This window comes from Styela clava, chromosome 3, assembly GCF_964204865.1.
Source record: "Styela clava chromosome 3, kaStyClav1.hap1.2, whole genome shotgun sequence".
In the NCBI taxonomy this organism is placed as follows: Eukaryota; Metazoa; Chordata; class Ascidiacea; order Stolidobranchia; family Styelidae; genus Styela; species Styela clava.
The window spans coordinates 9,533,292-9,553,653 of NC_135252.1; the positions used below are offsets into that span (position 1 = coordinate 9,533,292).

The window sequence follows — 20,362 nt, forward strand, 5'->3', positions numbered from 1 at the left end:
TTGAGAGGAAAGAAGCAATTAATGAATCTATACCATTGAATTTATTTTGTGGATTTAATACGTAGCTAACGCTTTTTTGTAGAGCAAATAATAGCATTATTGTATTGATTTCTCTATTATCCTCAATATCAGTTTTTGTAATATCTTTTATTGAAAAGCAAAGTTATTGACAAGTAGTCACTTTTGCCTAATTATTTTCTGAAATCTCATTTATTTTGCCTTTTTTGGATGTTCTAGAAAGGATTAAAACTCCATACATTTTCTTGTAATGCCAATGCACTGTTCTATCATATCACATTCTAACAAAGTCAGGAATTCAAGCATCAAGTTTTATCAATATCTTTTTCATATTACATTGTGGTAAACCTCCGACTCTGCTTCTGTTAGTTTATTTTGAAATCTCTACCAAACTTTTTCAGATCGATGCAGAGATCAACTTCATATTGTACTCGCAATGAGTCCTATTGGAGATTCTTTCAGAACAAGATTAAGAAAATTTCCATCACTCGTGAATTGTTGTACTATTAACTGGTTCCAGGTACTTGAAATCATTTAACGTTTCAACTTTAGAAGCAATTAAATAGCTTTGTTGAAATTAATGTCTCATGTGGAATCATTTTAATGAAACACCCAGATTTGAATGATAAGTTGTGGTCAATTGACCGTCAAACGAAGAAAATCACATTTCTATTAAGTGGTCTTTTTGGCAGTCAAATTTCTATGTAAGCATCTTTGTAAGATTATCAATTTGCATTTGTCAAATGTGACTAAGCAGCGGGTATAGGTCCATATTGATTAGAACACTGTTAATAGCTGAGATTTTTGCTGAGTTTTTACGTGTTTCTATTTTGATCCAAGCCACTGATTTTTTTACTTTTTCTGGTGAATTTTAGTTTCAGTTTTGAGTTTCATAATTGTTTATTGTTAGAAATCTATATTCATCTCATTTTTATTTCAGTCATGGCCAGAAGATGCTCTAACAGCAGTAGCATCTCGATTTTTGGAAGATGTTGAAATGGAAGATGACCAAAGAATTGGATGCATTAAAATGTGCAAGACATTTCACACTGTATGTTATGGATTCCTTTGAATTACTCATTTGAACTTTTGTAACAATAATTAAAAGCGCTAAAAGCTTAGAAAACTCGATTTATTTAACTTTCTTCTAATGATTATAATAAGTAATTGAAAATTAATTATTAATAATTGAAGCATCAAGTGCGTTTGAGTCGCATTCTTACCGCCTTACCTTAGAGATATTGATTTGAATGGACTATGCTAAACTAAAATATGAAATATGTACAAAAATGTTTTGTATACGAAAAATGCTGCTTGAAGGATGGTCACGCTCGTTATTTGTACTCTTTGCTTTTACAATATAGAATGAATTATCTGTAATTCTATTTTTTTTTTCAGGGGACTCGAGTATTGTCGGAAAGATTTTTGAATGAGCTTCAACGTCATAATTATGTGACACCAACATCATATCTAGAATTAATTTCAACATTCAAACAACTTCTTGATAAAAAAAGACAAGAAGTTCATAAGATGAAACGTCGTTATGAAGTTGGATTAGAAAAACTCATGTCTGCTGCTTCACAGGTATGAATGCCTGAAAACTGAAATTATTTTTGTTGATTTTTGAAATTATCAATTGTCTTTATTCGTACATAATTAGTTGTGTATTATGGCATATCCCATGCCAATGGCAGTTGGAGGGGGGGGGGGGGGGCACAAGACTAGGCGCAAAACTGATTTTACTTTTCACTTAAAGGAGAAAACTCCCCATTCTTCATAGTTTCATTGCTTGATAAGGTTATTTCATAGGGCATTTTCACATGTTTGTGCATGAATTGTTTGAACATAATGGGATTTGGAATAAAAAAAACACTATAAATAACACCGGAATGATGGACAGGGGGGAGTGCTAAAAGCCTTCGAAAAGGGGGCGCGAGTCATAAAAGGGTTGAGAACCACTGTCCTATGCCATTCAGTGTGAAATATACGAGTAGCAAGCATTGTTACAGGGTAATTAAAGGTAGCATGTCCTTCAGCATTCCAGATATATTAATGATGAAGCTCTTGATTGAATATTTTATGTAAAATTAAACTTTACTTCAGGTTGCAGACATGCAAAAAGAACTTACTGATCTTCAACCTCAACTTGTTGTTGCTAGCAAAGAAGTCGATGAAATTATGGTGAATGTTGAAAGAGACAGTATCGAAGTAGCTAAAGTTGAGAAGGTTTGAAGATATAACTTTTTTGTATTCATTTTCAGATAGATACAAACAACTGGCAGTTTCATATCTGATACAAATCCAAATTTTGAAGGGTATGAATTGAATTGATTGAATTGATTTAAAATTGGTTTAAACCCAAAATTTCTATGCATTTAATATTTTGTCATATTATTTAATATTTGTTTTTTGATTGCAAAATGTTTTATCAATTTAAGCAAAAAATCAGGGCTAATTGCTAATAATCACTTACAATTTACTCTACAATATTATATTTTGTGATGATTCATCAAATGAAAATAAAATTACCCAATCAAAAACATCCTACAAATTGCGCAATAATATTCAATTGACTCTTGATAAATCCCTTTTATTATTCAGGTTGTCAAAGCAGATGAAGCAGTTGCAAATGAACAAGCAAGAGTTGCTAAAGGAATAAAGGATGAATGTGATGCTGATCTGGCTGAGGCTATTCCTATCCTTGAGGCTGCTCTGTCAGCTCTTAATACTCTTGCACCTTCAGATATTACCATGGTCAAATCCATGAGCAATCCACCTTACCCTGTCAAACTTACAATGGAAGCTGTTTGCATTCTTAAAGGAATTAAACCAGATCGTATTCCTGATCCATCTGGCTCTGGTTTGTATTTGATTACTATTACTTTTTAAAAAAATACAAGAAACGATTGAATGGCGTTTTCAAACACTGAAATTTTTTTTCTTGTAAAATGTTTCACATACAGGCTTAAAACACAAAATGATTTTTTCTGGAAATGCAAAAATCAAATTTTTATATTTTTTGTTAATCACTCATGCACAAGAAAGGTGAGGTGTAATTGCCAAGTTGCCAACTAACAAAATAATGACATTAAATAAAACATAGTTCAAACAGACCAACTTCTATTGCAACAACAAGCAACTTTACATGGCAATTCTGTCACCTATTTTAAATACAGAATCTATAAAAACTTATTTAAATATTTTTACTCTGTATACTTCTATCCACATCATTATGCTATATTGTTTCATCATAAATGAATTGCTAAATTTTATTTTTCCACCACTTACATGTGTGTATGATAGAAACTGATTGTTTTTGATGAAGTATAGAATCCTTTAAAGTATAAATCAACCATTATTTTACTACCGACTTTTTATACATTATTCTTGTTTAAATGCAGGAAAGAAGGTAGAAGATTTCTGGGGCCCATCTAAGAAATTACTCGGCGACATGAAATTCTTACAAAGTTTACAAGTTTATGATAAAGATAACATTGCACCTGCTTACATGAAACAAATTAGGTTGGAATTAATGAAACATAATAAAGTACATTAGATCTCATATTAGATTCTTTGCTGATTTAGTGCTTCAGCATCTTTCTCCAGGTGTAATTATTTTGTTATACCTGCTGTTCACAAATGTTTGAAGCGTGTGATGAGAATTCCCTAGTTTATTTTTATATGGAATCAACTTCAGTGCGGTAATTATGTATTTTTAATATTAATTCTTATAAAAATTTACCTATTGATATATGTTTGATCTCTAGGGCGAAGTATATCCCCAATCCTGACTTTGTGCCTGAAAAAATTCGTAATGCTTCAACTGCTTGTGAAGGTTTGTGCAAATGGGTGAGAGCAATGGATTCATATGACAGAGTGGCAAAAATTGTTGCTCCCAAGAAAATTAAACTCAAGGTAAACATATAGTTTACTGTTTGTAGTTCTCAACTAACTGGCCAAATTTATTTTAACTAGATAAATATTGTTAGTTGTAGTGCTGATGTTTAACAGTGTGGGCACATCGTGCTAAGCGTTAGGAATACTCTCACCACTACACCTCTGATTACTGCAGGTTTATCCTGTGGGAGATATTTATGTGCGAGATGGATTGCTGAACTCTTCGCTGCCGTAGGGTGTTTCACATAGTCGAGGGTTGGTTACAGCTTCCTCGTCATCAAGTCCATGCATCTGAAACAAATACCTGGCTAACTAATCCTATACCCTGCATGGACTGGTAACCTGACAAGGCCATGGTTTGCCATATGATTAAGTCGTCTTATTGGCTTCCCATCCCCCCGGAATAAATATGTAAATCTTATCCTACTTCAGCTAATATCAAGGAATGATTTTTGCGTGATACTGTTGATAACCCCATGCAATGGTTGTATATTCTAATTATTGAAAACTCTCTTCAGTATAACAGGGTGCTTCACAGAAAATTTAGTTGGTTATGGCTTGCTCCACCTACCTTGCCATGTATCTGGAACATCAGGCTTGTTAGCTATTCAACTATTCAGACTTGTAACTAGCCATAATTTTGCAGTTCAACACATGAGTGTCTCGTTTTTTTTTTGCTTTCCTCATTTGGTGATAAATTTTACTTCTTTATATGTGTACCGTACATTTTTGTCTTATTAATCAAAGGGTGCAGAAGCTGAACTTGCTGTTGCAATGGAGAGTCTGAAAAAGAAACAAGCTGCATTGAAGGAAGTTCAAGACAAGTTGAAAATGTTGCAAGATAAACTTGAATTTAACAAGCAAAAGAAAGCAGACCTCGAATATCAGGTTGACTTACTTTTCGGACTTATCTGAATGACTTTCTTGTTAAATCATAATTTACTCAATACCAATCTGTTGGGCGTAAATGAATATACCGGTAATCGAAAATTAAAAAATGGAAACAAACATATAGTATCTAGTAAAACTAAAAAGTAAGTGATGTTGTTTGTGACATGATACATGGACATCAACATAGTAAAGTAAGCCAGTTGAAAAGGTGTGGCAATCCATTTTACTACTACATTTATTTATTCATGAGATCGAGCTTGATACTTACTGTACTCACTGATTTCTGACTTTTTATCATACTGCGCTTTGTTGTCTGGAATGTTCATATCACATGATATTGAAGATCTATATTTTGTTATTGTATATTCAGTAACAAATTGAAATTTGACGCAGTTAACTATTATACAACACCAATATTGTATTTTTATAACATCTCATTATAGGCTGTAATTATAGATAACTGAAAAACGTTTAATAAATTTGACACTTGGTGAGATCATTCGGATGAAAAAGGTATATTCCAGGGTTCTCTTTTGGGCCCACTTTTCTTCCTTATTTATGTCACAATCAACATTTTCATTCACACAGATTCATTTTTATACTACAGGTTGACATCTGTAGCAAGAAATTGTCTCGTGCTACTCAGCTCATTGAGAGTTTAGGTGGTGAAAAGGATAGATGGGGAGAAGCAGCACACACTCTTGGAATCAAATATACCAACTTAACTGGTGATGTTCTTATAGCATCTGGAATTGTCGCATACCTTGGATGTTTCACATCCAAATTCAGAGAGGTTAGTATTGTTTGATTGTAACATAGGTAGAATTAATTGAATTATGTTCTCTGTAATATTTTGGAGAAATGTTAAAAGTTTTCTATCCAAGTTCTTATGACCAATTTATGATACGAAGGACAGACAAAAAAAATTTCGCATGTGTTGGATTGGCTGTATATAAAAAATAAAATAATTACCACCATACTTCTCCTTGCATAATGCGCACAGAGAATAATAATGTGTGCATTTTAGCACATGGAGCGAGAGAATCTTTCAATTTCCATGCATAATACGCATAGCAGGGTTTCCCTTCCTCTCTTTCACTGCGTAACGACAGTTTGTTTTTATCACTTTTTAATTCTCCGTTTTTCCGAGGCTTGAGTTAATTGACTGTTTAGGACTCTTGCTACCTTTATTAGCCATAAATTTTCTGTTTTGGGTATGCTTCTACGGAAACAAGCATGATCTGATTCTAACAGACTTTGCCAAATGAAATTAAAAGGCTTAAGATTAATTTATGAGAGAATTATTATTTACTGTAAATAGGACCAACTCAAAATATGGTTGAGAGAATGTAAAGATATGAAAATACCTTGTTCAAGTGATTGTACATTGAATCAAGTACTTGGTGAACCAGTTAAAATCAGACAATGGAATATTGCTGGACTTCCTACTGACAGTTTCTCTGTTGACAATGGCATCATTATCAGGTGAAGCATTTTTATCACAAATGCAGAGCTTCCCCAAACTTTTCAAATTCATTTCTCATCTATTTTTTATTATGCAAATCATACAACAATGGAAATTACAGGGAAAAGATTCATAATACAGTGATACCCCAGTAGTTGTACGACTCAATACTGACACAATTCGTTAGTCAACCAAAAAATTATAGTCTGCCATCATTAACCCAAAGTAAAACATACTCTGCATATAAAGTAAAATTGCGAACAATAATTTTTAAACAGTAATCACTTTTTGGTATTGTGTACCACTCAGGAAGCACCAACCCATTTTGACAGCATATATACCATGTTTAAAATGGTTGGGAACCACTGCAGTACTGTATTAAGAACAATTTTAATAACAAAATTGCACATGGCTGACTGTGCTCATGTTATATAGTTCATTAACATTGAACCTGATTTTTCATCTATCTTTCCTATTCACAGTAATGCTCGACGTTGGCCACTGATGATTGACCCTCAGGGTCAAGCTAATAAATGGATCAAAAACATGGAGAGAGCAAACAATTTACATGTAATAAAACTATCAGATGGTGATTTTGTCAGAACATTGGAGAACTGCATCCAGTTCGGTACTCCTGTCTTGTTGGAAAACATCGGTATGTTATTCGATCATGTATAGCTAGCTCATATTCAACAATATCAGCGTATGACATAGTTCCCGTGATCAATAACTGGTCAATCCATAGTTTCTTTCTACATCTATGTAGTCACTTGCACAAAATCTTGTTCACATCGAAGTTTCGAACACATCATGAAAATTCTTTTTAATTTAAATAACAGTGGTTGTAATATTTTATATTTGTTAAACTACAAAATTACTCGTATTCTATCGTTCATATTTTGTACAACTGTCTTTCTACCATGTTTTATGGTCCTATTTTTCAATCTCGTTTGTATGACTTTTTCACTCCAAAGCAGGCCCTGTATAAGCAACTCTGATATGTGAGGAGGTACTATATTTGGAGAGACTGGAATGAATTTTTTCGGCTGTTAATATGTCTGTTCAATTTATCACACCCCGACACTCCAAGATCTTTTACCTGTGCCACTAACATTCACATTCATTTTGTATATAGGTGAAGAACTAGATCCTATGTTGGAACCTCTGCTTTTGAAACAAACGTTCAAGCAAGGCGGTGCTATCTGTATTCGTCTTGGTGATTCTACTATTGAATACAGCAGTGATTTTAGATTCTATATTACAACAAAACTAAGGAATCCTCATTATTTACCTGAAACATCTGTGAAGGTGAGGGATTTATTTATTTCATCATGAAATGAAAATGGTTGAAACATGGGTTTTAATGACCGGGACACGCTTTCCATTGCATCATTGAGTACTCTGTTGGGGTCCAAAGTTTTGAATCATTTGGGTAACGATTATGTCTAAGATGATGGCTAATCTTTTTACCGTCACAGGTTAATTATGTTAAATGCATGTTGTATAAAATCTGGAATGATTCCCTAGCTATTTCTATACCTTACCTGTATCTGTAGCTGAAACAGAGGCTTTATAAAATTAAGCCTTCCAACCTCCTTTTAATTTTTGATGCGTGGGTGCTCAATAAGCATCTAATAATCGAATATTCTCCTCTGTTGACTAATTTGCTTGTATCAGGCTTCACATACCACAAGTAAGCTTACTTTGTAGTTTCATGTTTTTTGAATTATGCATTGTCTCTTTGTGCCCTCTCTTCATATGCGTTTTACATACCGTACTATTTACTTGTCCGGGTTTTCTGTTATGGATTTTTAGATGTGTTTTTTTTGTTCTGACATTTCATATGTACATTTCAATTATCAAGAGTAAATAAAATAGATAATAATGTTATCAAATTGGATTCAAAGCAGTTTTATACAAAGTTGAAATATTTTATACTTGGAATTAATTATAATTAATTATAAATTGGATAGGCCATGCCGAAATGGAAGAGATTCTGTCCTTTCTGGAATAATATCTCCTTACGTTAGATATCGGTGGCTGCTTCTACAAGGCCTTGGTCAAAGCAAACGTCTCGGAAAAACATCATATAAAAAAAAATTACACTTCTTTATCAGGTGACATTGCTGAACTTCATGATTACTATGGAAGGATTACAAGATCAATTGTTAGGAATCGTGGTCGCCAGAGAAAGACCAGAATTAGAAGAAGAGAAGAATGCATTGATTCTTCAGAGTGCAGAAAACAAAAAGTAATATTGAATAATCACTGTTTTTTCGAACCAATGTCTAAAGTCGATGAAATAATAATACTAAGCCTTATCTTTTGGGAGAGATATCACAAATTTAACATATTTATTGAAACATTTATGAGATCTACTTGTAGGACTGGTAAGTGCTTTAAACAAAAATATAATTTGCATAATAACACTCTACTCGACAACACCAAACTCTTTTTGGAATTCAGGCAATTGAAGGAAATTGAGGACAAAATTCTTGAAGTCTTATCAACATCAGAAGGAAACATTCTTGAAGATGAAACTGCTATTAAAGTTCTTTCATCATCGAAATCATTAGCTAATGAAATTTCTGAAAAACAGGCAATTGCAGAGGCAAGTTCAGAATTTTTTTTAAATCACCAGTACACTGATAAAGAATGTGGTAGTTTATAATTTTAATTCTGTCGGCATATAAAAATAAATTGATATAAACTGTAAAATAAAGTCTAAATTTATCCTGGAGGAGATTAAAAGAGACAAGATGGTAAATGTATTGAGAATTGTGATCAGATTTCTAGTCTGTTTTGAGTGTGGGAATAACTATGGTAATCGAATCAAAGTTTGATACATCCATTCTTACACCAGTTAACCACTTACAATGATAATGTACTTGGCAATGAATTAACTCCTACCAATAAAATAAGATACTCTCATAGAATGTGTACCGGGTTAGGGTTAGGCCATAATTTTATTCCGATTTTCCTTATTTTAGTTCTAAAACGGGTTCGGTGACTGTCTGTATTAGCCAAGTGAACATACCCCCTGCCCACAGGATTCAGTCACTTTACACAACTTGATGTAAAGTAGGCGAACAAAATTAGTCACCTCCATATTGGTACACATACCTGGCGCGCCTAGAATAATACTTATTATTGCCCAAGAGAGCAATCTGAAATAATTGCCAATAATTGTCGGTATATTATTAGAATATTTTACTCTTACTTACTTTTATTGTGGTCAAGATATTGTATATAATGTTAGTACAATGGGTCTTTCGACCAGAAAACTATAGTTTTAATTTATGAGTTTTTTGTTATTGTTCAGGAAACTGAGAAAAAGATTGATACTGCACGTATGGGTTATACACCGATCGCAGAACACTCATCTGTCTTGTTCTTCTGCATCACTGATCTTGCGAACATTGAACCTATGTACCAGTATTCTCTAACTTGGTAAGTTTTTTGATATTTGATTAAACTATAGCTGTAATTCTAATACACGAAAATTGACAAATTTATATCATGAATATATATTATAGTTATTTTGTTGTCATATATTTACAATAGGGATGACAATTTACATAATTCCTACATTACATTGACTATCGATATTTTACAGAAAGGTAAGGAAATTAACATTAGAAACCTTTATTCACCAGACTGTATCCAAACGAATGGTTTGAATACAATACTGAATAGCATCTATTCATAAGTACTTGTTTGTGCTGTATCCTTTTTAACTTTTCATAAATTGTATCAGGTAGGTTATCAATACAAACTGTTCATGTTTGTTTTACATAGGTATGTCAACTTGTTTATCAACAGTATTGATAATGCAGTGAAGTCTGATGACTTGGCAGTGAGGTGAGATGATTATGTTACAAATAATGGTATATCAATAGATATTTACCAATAATATATGCACATTTTTTAATTTATCCATACTTTTCATAACTTTTTGGCTCAGATTTGTTTTAAAGTACTAAAAAAATGTAGAGATTTTAGCATCTTGATTTATATCTCTAAATGGAACGACGCCCATACCTTTCCTCAATTAAATATTATTCCTTCAACTTTGAATTTTTCTGCATTTCTCTGTAATACAAAAATACAATTTGATTATATTCTTTATTGTTTCATATAAGTGTTTTTTGGCCTACACTAACCAGGTTAGCTTAATGGTACCGAAGAATTTTGCATCCGTTGCTCAAATTCTGTAACTTTAGCAACAATAGCAAGTTCAGTTCCTTAATGTCTACACCAACTTGCATTTTAAATGATTTCGTATCGTTCTTTTACAGACTCAAAAATCTTGAGAAGTACTTTACCTACTCACTCTACTGTAATATCTGTCGATCACTGTTTGAGAAAGATAAACTACTTTTCTCATTTTTACTCTGCATGAATTTAATGAAACATCATGGACAGATTCATGAAGATGATTACAGATTTCTACTTACTGGAGGTAAATAAAGAGTGCAATACTATATATACTATTATGAAAATTGTATAGAGATGGATATGCTTAGGATACATACAGGTCAGGTGGTGGTCCCATTTTGCTTAGTGTTAGGAATACACTTGCCGCCGCATCTCAGATTACCCTATGTGGGTTTGTAGGTTTGAATTCTGTATGAGATAATTTTGTTTAAGAGGATTGCTGGACTCCTCGCCGCCACAGGGTGGTTTACGTGACCGCTGGTCAGTTCTGGCTTCCTTCACCATAAATTTCATGCATCGAAAACAAATAACTGACCAGCTAATTTAATTCCCAAACAGGAATGATAACCAAACGAGAGGGCCGTGGTGAGCCATATGATTATGTCGCCTTTTTGGATTCCTCTCCTTGGGGATAAATTCTATCCTAATGTAATTGAGACATTTTTATAAATTCATTTCGCTTGAACAATTTATAATACAGGTGTTGGGCTTGATAATCCTCATTCAAACCCTGCTACTTGGCTTCCTATCAAATCGTGGGATGAACTTTGTCGGTTGGATGCTATGGAACAATTTACTGGCATCAGACAAAAGTTTCCTGCATATAAAGCACAATGGAAAGAAATGTATGACAGCTCTGAACCTCAACATCACAAACCTCCTGGAGAGTGGGGTGAATTAGAGCAATTTCAAAAAATGATGATTTTACGGTGCATGAGACCTGACAAGGTAATAACTCAAGTTAGCATGCAGATGTTGCCAAATGCCAATCCTTTATTACTAATTTCTTGTACCATTGCTATGTACTTACAAAATTGTTCCAACAAGGAGCCATCAAGATTATGTACCAACAAAAGAACAGGGGGTGAATTCATTTATTCACATGGATTAAGGAATTGGGCATTAATATTATATCGCTGTCTTATACCCGAAATAAATATGAAAAAAAATTTTCCTATTTTAGGTTGTTCCTGCAATTCAAGATTTCATCATTGCCAACTTAGGACAAAAATTTGTTGAACCTCCGCCTTTTGATCTCCCCAACACATTCTTGGACAGCAATTGTACATCACCACTGATCTTTGTTCTATCACCTGGTGCTGATCCTATGGCTGCTTTACAGAAATTTGCAGATGATCAGGTTCGTGTGGCTTTCTTCATTTTCCTTTTTAAATAATAATATGAATTTTTGATTGGTATTCAATCACAATTATTTTTTTAATAGTTGTTTTATTGGACACAGAGTGTACATTCTTTTTCTAGTTGTTACGAAAAATCGCTTTCTCATAAACTACTGGACCAATTTGTTTTGAAATTTTCAGTGGTTAAATTGTATTTTCGCTGGAAGGTTATTAATTTCATTTATTTTAAAAATTTCTGTGGGCTCTAAGTGATTCGTTTTTTGTGTGCGATGACATCATCATAATCAAAAATTGCGGAGCTTGTGGCAGTTCCACATTTGTGTTAATGATCTGGTGATCGAGCAAAGTCGTGAAGACTGCGGTACCAGTAGTCTGTTGGGAGATATTGCATACTCGTACTGCTTTGTTTTGGTTTCCTTGTCCATATTGAGCATTGCTCTCTTATATATCAGGGTGGCCTAAAAGTAGGTATACAGTTATTAAGAGTAGGGTTTAGGTCCAAAAGTAGGTTTGTAGTTCTCATTTAGGCACTTTTAAAGTTCAAGAATGCTAGCTATATCGTAGACAGAAACTGTTTATTATCTTAAGTGCTCAAAAGGTCCTCTTCCAACATTGCAACATTCTTCACGCCTGTCCAAAACACTCTGACACACAGTACGACACAAATTTCGATCTTCATCAATTTCTCTGAATGCGTCATGAATGTGATCTTTTAATTCATTTATTGTTTTGGGATTTTTCTCATACACCTTATTCTTTACAACACCCCAAAAAAAGAAATCCATTGTGAAAGCATTCTTGCCATGCCCTACGTACAGTCTCAGCATTTTCATACTTCCAATATTTCTTTAATATCCATTTTCTTTGCTCTTCATTTAAATTATTTGCCATTAAACCTCAAATAAAATAAGATTTACAAAATGTATTACCTTCCAAGCAGCTAGAAAACTAATGGAAAATTCACACGAGAATTATTTATTATCTAAAAAAATAAGCAGTTTTTGTGGTACCTAACAAGTAACCTGCAAGTGCTTCAAAGCATATAAAATAGTTAAATAACTGTATACCTACTTTTGGACCACCCTGTATATAAGGTGTTACCAGCTCTGAAATTTGGTGATTCTTAAGCATTGGATAAAATGTGCTGAATATTATTTTTTTACCACAGGGCTTTGGAGGGGCCAAACTGAGTACACTTTCTCTTGGTCAAGGACAAGGACCAATTGCATTGAAAATGATAGATCGTGGTGTGAAGGAAGGAACATGGGTTGTTCTACAGAATTGTCATCTTGCTGTCTCCTGGATGTCCACACTTGAGAAACTATGTGAAGTAAGTTGGTTATCAGTTGGATTGTTGGAAAAAAAAGAAATTTTAAATCTTATATTTTGTGAATAGTAATAAGACCATTTCTTAAATATATTGAATAAGACAAGTCGATAAGTTGATTTATTTGTACCAGATAATAGAAGATTTTATTTAGTTATTTTTTGTGCTGTGTTATTACATGTTAGCTTCAATCAAAGCTTCTACGAAGCAATCACTGCTTTTATTTTTTTTGGGAAGCCGGAAATTTTACTATTCAGTATCGCCTGTCTAATTCAAATAAATCCTGGCTGGCACAGTGTGTTCAAGTATGAATGCGAGGTCTGAAATGTTACACCAGTTAGAATTAACATGCTACTTACTATTAACTACTATTGTGATTATTTGACTATAAAATCATGCCTAATGATTGGGTTTCAGATAAAATAAGTAGCTGACTAGCTGAATCTCCCTAATGCATCAACATTGCTTGAAGGAGCCAAAATGACTCTGTTGCTAGCTGGTTAGTTCAGCAATATTCTAACACATAATCATATACTCTGTACAGCAGTATGATTATCAAAAATGGTGTTCATATCATCTTTCAATCGTTGCTGAAAAGGACTACATCACTACCTCAACTTTGAAGCATTAGGAACTTATGAAGTAGTTTCAATTTGTATTAATATTGTTTGTTTTGTGCTTGGCAGGAAACTCTCAATCCAGAGACAACGCATCCTGATTTCCGACTGTGGTTGACAAGTTATCCAGCTCATCACTTCCCAGTAGCTGTCTTACAAAACGGTGTAAAAATGACAAATGAACCTCCTAAAGGTTTGAAAGCCAATGTGATGAGATCTTACTTGAGTGACCCGATTTCTGATCCAGAGTTCTTCAACAGCTGCAAACAACCGGTACAGTAATTTTTTTTTAGGTTATTGTATAATAATTTGCTCGGAAAAAAATATGGCCCTCGAAAAAATAAAAAATTCACCGAAAACAAAATTACAGCCAGATTTACCATGGCCTATTAGCTTGAAGATACTAAATAAAATGGATGTAAGAAAACCACTTTTTGAGAATTTTCAAATTCCTCGATTGTAAAACAGCATAGTGGAACATGGATCTGAGAACAGCCAAAAACTATTTTTACAATATTCAATTCAATATAATTCGGAGTGTCCGAAAAATAAATTTTTTTTCAACTTTGCAAATTAAAAATATTTTCAAAAATTTGTATACAAATAGTATACAAATTGAGAAATAATTATGCTTTTGGATATATATATATAGCGATTTTGTCACATTTTGAATGTGAACATGAAATTTATAGTTTTTAAATTTATTCTATATTACCATAATTCATTCACATATTCAAAATATTGCTTATCTAAATTGTGAACGATTGATTCAGATTATTGTGTTACGTCTTTTCTTTTTATTGGCATTTAGATTTCTACTTTAACATTAACAAAAACTAACATCATATTTTCTATTATCTTTTATTCTCATTCTTATATTTATTCTTTCTAATTTTAAAGCATGCATGGAGAAGACTTCTGTTTGGATTATGCTTCTTCCATGCTCTTGTGCAAGAGAGAAGAAAATTTGGACCTCTCGGTTGGAATATTCCATATGAATTCAATGAAACCGATTTAAGAATTTCTGTCAAACAACTTCATATGTTCTTGAATCAATATGATGTGAGTTAATCCTACCTTTCATAGTTTTTTTAAGTATTATATCTGAGATATCCAAGTTTTTCAATTGTTTTTCACTAATACTGCACTGTGAACTTTCAAACCAGTTTTCACCACAGCAATGGACGCCATTTAATTATATTTTTACTACACTTTGAAACGGCAATACACATTTTATATATTATAACCATCTCCATCTATAGCCTGTAAATTTAGATTTCATTATCATTATTAAGTTTAAGGGCATTTTAACCTATTTGTGAACGCAAATGAGATACACAAACAAAACTAGCATTTGCCTAGAGAATCCAGGAAGACTAACAAAACTTACTCACATATGTTGCGATTATAAAACATTGTTAATAGAGATATTACAAGAATTCTACACTTGAAGTATACTCTATACTTACGCAACTTGAAGTCTAGAACGGTCGTTTATTATCACACTCACACACAGCTGCCATGACGTTTAATCCTTTTTGCCTACTTTTTATTTTTGTAAGACATAATATTTGAGCGTTCATTCTTTTACATTACCAATTTATTAAACATGAAATGTAATGTTTTTCCACAGTTTGTTCCTCTTGCTGCATTAAAATATCTTGCTGGTGAATGTAACTACGGTGGAAGAGTCACAGATGACAGAGATAGAAGAACATTGAATGCTGTACTCTCAAGAGGATATAATGATGAAATTATCAACACAGATGATTTCATGTTTGATTCTAAAAGCCGATACATAGTTCCGGCAGATGGGGATGTAAGTGACATAATTAGAGTCAAGTTCTGTGCACTGTTGTTATTATTTATATGAAATAAAATGAATTTTATCAGATCAAGCTTGTCATGATTTATTCATGTACATAATGTGTTATCTATTTTACAGTAGGATAGGATTTTCATATTTTTATTCCTGTGAGAGTGAGAGAGAGAGCTTATTGAGAGTAAAGACAATAATGTGCAAGATGATTGCTGAACTTCTCATTGTCGTTGGTTCATTTAACTGCTAGTCGGTTACCTCTTCCTCCACCATCAAGTCGATGTATCTGAAACAAATAGTTGATCAACTACTACCATATCAGACATGCCTTTGTAGTCAGATCAGCGGCCGTGGTTCATCATATGATCAAGCTATCTTCTAATCGATCCTTTACCCCGGGATAAATAGGAATGTCATACTATTCATACTACCTACCTGCACATTTATCAAATACACCAATATGCTAGCAAAGATTGTAAATCCTGATACAATTAAATATGAACAATTTCTCTTTTTTGATGTCAAATAAAATATTCTTTACAGTGGGAAAGCTATGTTGAATACTGCAAGAATCTTCCAATGATAACTGAGCCTGAGATATTTGGAATGCATGCTAATGCTGATATCACTAAAGATCAAAATGAGACGAATGTATTATTCAACAGCATTCTACTCACACTGGTATGCAAGTTTTACTCACATAAATAGAATGTATATTCAATCGTTGATAGATTAGGTGAAAAATATTACAAAATAAATATTCTCGTATACTTTCAGGGCAGTGGTGCTCCAATTTTTAGGCCCCATGAATAATATTTTTATAGGTTTATTGTTTGCTGTGCAATATAACAACATCAAATCTGAAATACGGCACTCTCGTAAATTCTGTACTGAATTACTAAAAATGTAAAACTATCACTGTAAAGGTTTTTAACTAAATCCAAAACCCAAAATTGGTAGCTAGTATTGATCATTACCGTTATGTGTTATATGTTTTGTAATTCTACAATTTATCTATATCAGTAATACGTTTTTTTATTTATATACAAACTATCGGATGGATTCAATGAAAGCTTTTTAAAATAATAGTGAGGTACAATGAGGTAATTCATATTATCTACAAGGTTTTGATTAGTTACTATTTTTAATGTCATTCTGAACCACAGATCTAGTATCAACTGTTACAAATATTAAACAGTAAGTTTTTTCTGGGGGATTTTGCTATAAAATTTGATGTAATCCTGGTTTTATAAGGGATAGAATGTTTATTTTTCAAAAATGCTTAATTAACCTTGCTACATATTTTTCTGTGGTGGCAACCTTGGGTTATCTAATGGCCTGTATGACCAGGTATCTGATAGAAGACTTTTGGATGAAAGAGATCAGAAGTCAGAATCAACATATTTACCCTGAATTAAAAATGTTATCAACTTGAAATTTTCAAAAGAATCTGAAAAATTCATGCATTTTCCAAAGTTTGTGGTCAACATTCAGTTATCTCTAAGTTGGGAGTTTTGGACCTGATGTCAGGAGTCAAACTATTGTCAGACCGAATTTGGGAGTTGAAATGTTGTCATTTTTGCCAGGGGTCGGAGTAGTTCTATAAAACTTTTCCATCACTCCATAGCCTTACCTGCAACTACCTGAAACAAATAGATGCAAGATTTTTGGCCATTAGTTGGAGTTTGTCTATTCTAAGTTTATGGTTGAAACGTAGGGTATTAGCATATACCAAATATTTTTTATATAAAAGTGGGCATATACCATGACTTGCAACCTGAAAACGTAGTTTGTATTAGTTTGTACCGCAAATAGGTTCTGCAGGGAATATTTCTGTTTAGTAACTAATATTTTTAACTACTAACTCCCCTAATTGTTTTCTTTTTACAGGAAGATACAGTAAGTAACAGCAGAAGATTTCAATTGTCAGAAAGTATAGTAGAGTCATCATCATATTGTTACATTCATTCTATCATATATGCATTTCTCAATGTGCTTTAGTAAGGTCAGGTCACAGGTATTTGGTCAGTATTCTTATTCAATATAAATTGTTGATACTTGAGGCAGTGTTTGCTATAAGGAAGATGAGATCGGTAAGATTTGAAACTCCGTAATTGGAAAGGATATCAGGTTTTATGTGATCGTTCTATGTTTATGGGTGTACTAATATCTTGATTATATGGGGACTTTTAGGAAGAATTTAAATAAATGGATTCTTACTCAATGAATTCTTGTTGTATTGTAATACTGGTTCAAAATCAAAATGTAAACACAAAACTTGCCTAAGTGGTCTTGATTGACATCAAATTATTTTGACCTGAAATATGAATTGGAAAATTTTTATATTGTTCAAAGTGCCATGACACTCTTTTATGCCAATTTGAGGTTATTGGATTTTATATTCTTCCAACAAAGTTCGGAGAAAAGTAAAATAACTATCAATACACACTGTCCCATGCAAAAATAACTAAAGTTAAATTCTGACTGTTATGTTTTGAAAATATCTAGTAAATTTAATGTTGATGTCCATGTCCAGTATTGGTACATCCATGAAAACCTGGAATGATCAAGGAAGTTTATGATGAACAAATTTGAGCTCAGCAATCAGAGTTATGTGATTTTTCAGATTAAGAGCAGATTTATCTTTGCTGTTTTAATTTTGCAATCAGATATATTGAGATATAGCACGCTTGATTTTTTCCACATTTTTGAGTGGTTTTCACTCGGTGACATCCATACTGCTTTCTACAAATGTATCATTGCTTGTCATTCCTATATCAGCTTTTGCTCTTAATTCTGTAATTTTTTTGTATGTTTTCTTGAATCACATAAAAATATGAAATTATTTCACAAATACTTTCCATAGTATTTTCATTTCTTCAAAATGTCCAATCCGATATCTTTTATTTCCTCACGATTTCATACATGCCAGGCTCTTCATGCTACTTTTTTGATATTTATTTAATTCTTCACTGTGGTAAATATGTTGTACAAAAATCTTCTTTTGATATATCCTGAGATTGAATGTACGGTATTCTGATTTCCTGAATATTGTCTCCAACCATACATTGAGTTTATGATTCTGACTAAGAAATGCAATTACAATCGGATTATTACCAAATTGGATCTGTGTCCTCTGATCAATTGCTTGATAATTTCATAGATTAAACATTTTAATCACTGACGTTTACTGATAGGTAAATTGATTATACTGTATAAATGAATATAAATTCTGATTAGTCAATTGATTTTTTATATAATTCATTTATTCAAGTAATTTTACTAAATGACTCTTTCTTTCTACTTCACAGTCCCGAGCATCTGGAGGAGGTTCGCAATCCAGTGATCAGCTTGTCTATACTGTTGCAGGAGATATTCTTGGAAAACTTCCTGAGAATTTTGACACTGAAGCAGCTCTGAGAAGGTTTAGTTTGGTTTACTCTTGATCTGTTTGTGAAGTTGTAATTGCATTATAACATGAATTTATACTTTGAATATATACAGATGGTTGCGCAACATTTTAAGTTTCTTGGTATTTATGCAATAGAATGTTTTCCGGCTACCAATATATGCATACCTTTAGTGTCACAGAAAAGTTTAATTGAATGTTACATCAGTTTCTTGACTTGATTCAGAGCATGAGATATTGTATACTGAAGCCTGCTTACCTCTACCAGCTTGGCCAAGGCGAGACTTTTCTAGTGCTGGAAACCATGTACCAAACACTTTAATTCCCATGTCATAATGTAAATGTTTTTATTGATGAACTGTTTTTAGATATCCCACTGCATACAAACAATCTATGAACACAGTACTTGTACAAGAGATGGTCAGATTCAATAATCTACTTTCTGCAATTCGCGCATCACTCATCAATGTCAAAAAGGCTATCAAGGTAAGTTGGAGAAAGCTGCAACGATCCAACAGTTAAACAGTTCCGACAGGGCTGCAATCTCTGCAATCACACATTATATTTCTCCATGCGAACCCTGTAATAGCTCGTTGGTATGCCAAGTAAACCATGTTCGGTTAGCAGAATGTCCCAACTCTCACATTAAATTATTTCTATAATACCTAATTCAGAATTATAAAAAGTTGTATAAAAAAACTTCAAACTCTGTATAAAACTGTTAATTTCATCAATTCCTATCTATCAGGGACTTGTTGTTATGTCTGGAGATCTTGAAGAAGTCTTGAACAACATATTACAAGGAAAAATACCTGGAGTGTGGATGAAAAAATCTTATCCCAGTTTGAAACCTCTTGGGGGTTATGTTAATGATTTCCTTGAAAGGCTGCATTTCTTGCAGGTATAAATATTTGTAAATATAATTCCACTATCAATTTTCGTTCAGCTAGTCACACAGTGATACATGTAATGAGAAAATTTATACAGAAACGCAGTTCGGCCGAGTAAAATTGTTTCTGCATCAGTGAAAGTAAAAAAAATTTAAAATTTAAAATAGTGATTAGTATTAATGCAGTTATGCTGAACAGTCTGTCTTTTTATGATCATTACACTATTGTCGTATAGCTGTTATTGTTATATATATACATATCATATGTTATGATATTATATCATAAAACTAATAATTACAACTATATGACAATATATCATATATATTTATCATATTGTCATATAGTTTATTAGTTTTGTTCTCCTATTTCATTGTTTTATGTGTTTTGAAAAGAATGGGGAAATTATTTTTATTACCATTACGTCATCTATAACATTCATAATGTCGTATA

General features: G+C 32.7%; 1 protein-coding gene across 2 annotated transcripts in view; it reads left to right on the forward strand.

Annotated features, from left to right (window-relative positions):
• The window catches only part of LOC120341942 (dynein axonemal heavy chain 7-like), a 56,639-nt gene that overhangs the window by 33,186 nt on the left and 3,091 nt on the right, over positions 1 to 20,362 (forward strand). For both annotated transcript variants that reach the window (XM_078110604.1, XM_039410549.2), the window contains 27 exons: positions 420 to 538; positions 959 to 1,069; positions 1,417 to 1,602; positions 2,122 to 2,244; positions 2,620 to 2,878; positions 3,420 to 3,540; positions 3,786 to 3,933; positions 4,663 to 4,803; positions 5,414 to 5,599; positions 6,128 to 6,291; positions 6,754 to 6,926; positions 7,407 to 7,579; positions 8,389 to 8,522; positions 8,738 to 8,882; positions 9,594 to 9,721; positions 10,070 to 10,132; positions 10,570 to 10,733; positions 11,190 to 11,437; positions 11,673 to 11,849; positions 13,019 to 13,180; positions 13,864 to 14,067; positions 14,695 to 14,856; positions 15,428 to 15,613; positions 16,157 to 16,294; positions 18,925 to 19,037; positions 19,391 to 19,508; positions 19,771 to 19,923. In XM_078110604.1, coding sequence (XP_077966730.1) covers positions 420 to 538; positions 959 to 1,069; positions 1,417 to 1,602; positions 2,122 to 2,244; positions 2,620 to 2,878; positions 3,420 to 3,540; positions 3,786 to 3,933; positions 4,663 to 4,803; positions 5,414 to 5,599; positions 6,128 to 6,291; positions 6,754 to 6,926; positions 7,407 to 7,579; positions 8,389 to 8,522; positions 8,738 to 8,882; positions 9,594 to 9,721; positions 10,070 to 10,132; positions 10,570 to 10,733; positions 11,190 to 11,437; positions 11,673 to 11,849; positions 13,019 to 13,180; positions 13,864 to 14,067; positions 14,695 to 14,856; positions 15,428 to 15,613; positions 16,157 to 16,294; positions 18,925 to 19,037; positions 19,391 to 19,508; positions 19,771 to 19,923 — 4,199 coding nt within the window. The remainder of the gene's footprint in view (positions 1 to 419; positions 539 to 958; positions 1,070 to 1,416; positions 1,603 to 2,121; positions 2,245 to 2,619; positions 2,879 to 3,419; positions 3,541 to 3,785; positions 3,934 to 4,662; positions 4,804 to 5,413; positions 5,600 to 6,127; positions 6,292 to 6,753; positions 6,927 to 7,406; positions 7,580 to 8,388; positions 8,523 to 8,737; positions 8,883 to 9,593; positions 9,722 to 10,069; positions 10,133 to 10,569; positions 10,734 to 11,189; positions 11,438 to 11,672; positions 11,850 to 13,018; positions 13,181 to 13,863; positions 14,068 to 14,694; positions 14,857 to 15,427; positions 15,614 to 16,156; positions 16,295 to 18,924; positions 19,038 to 19,390; positions 19,509 to 19,770; positions 19,924 to 20,362) is intronic.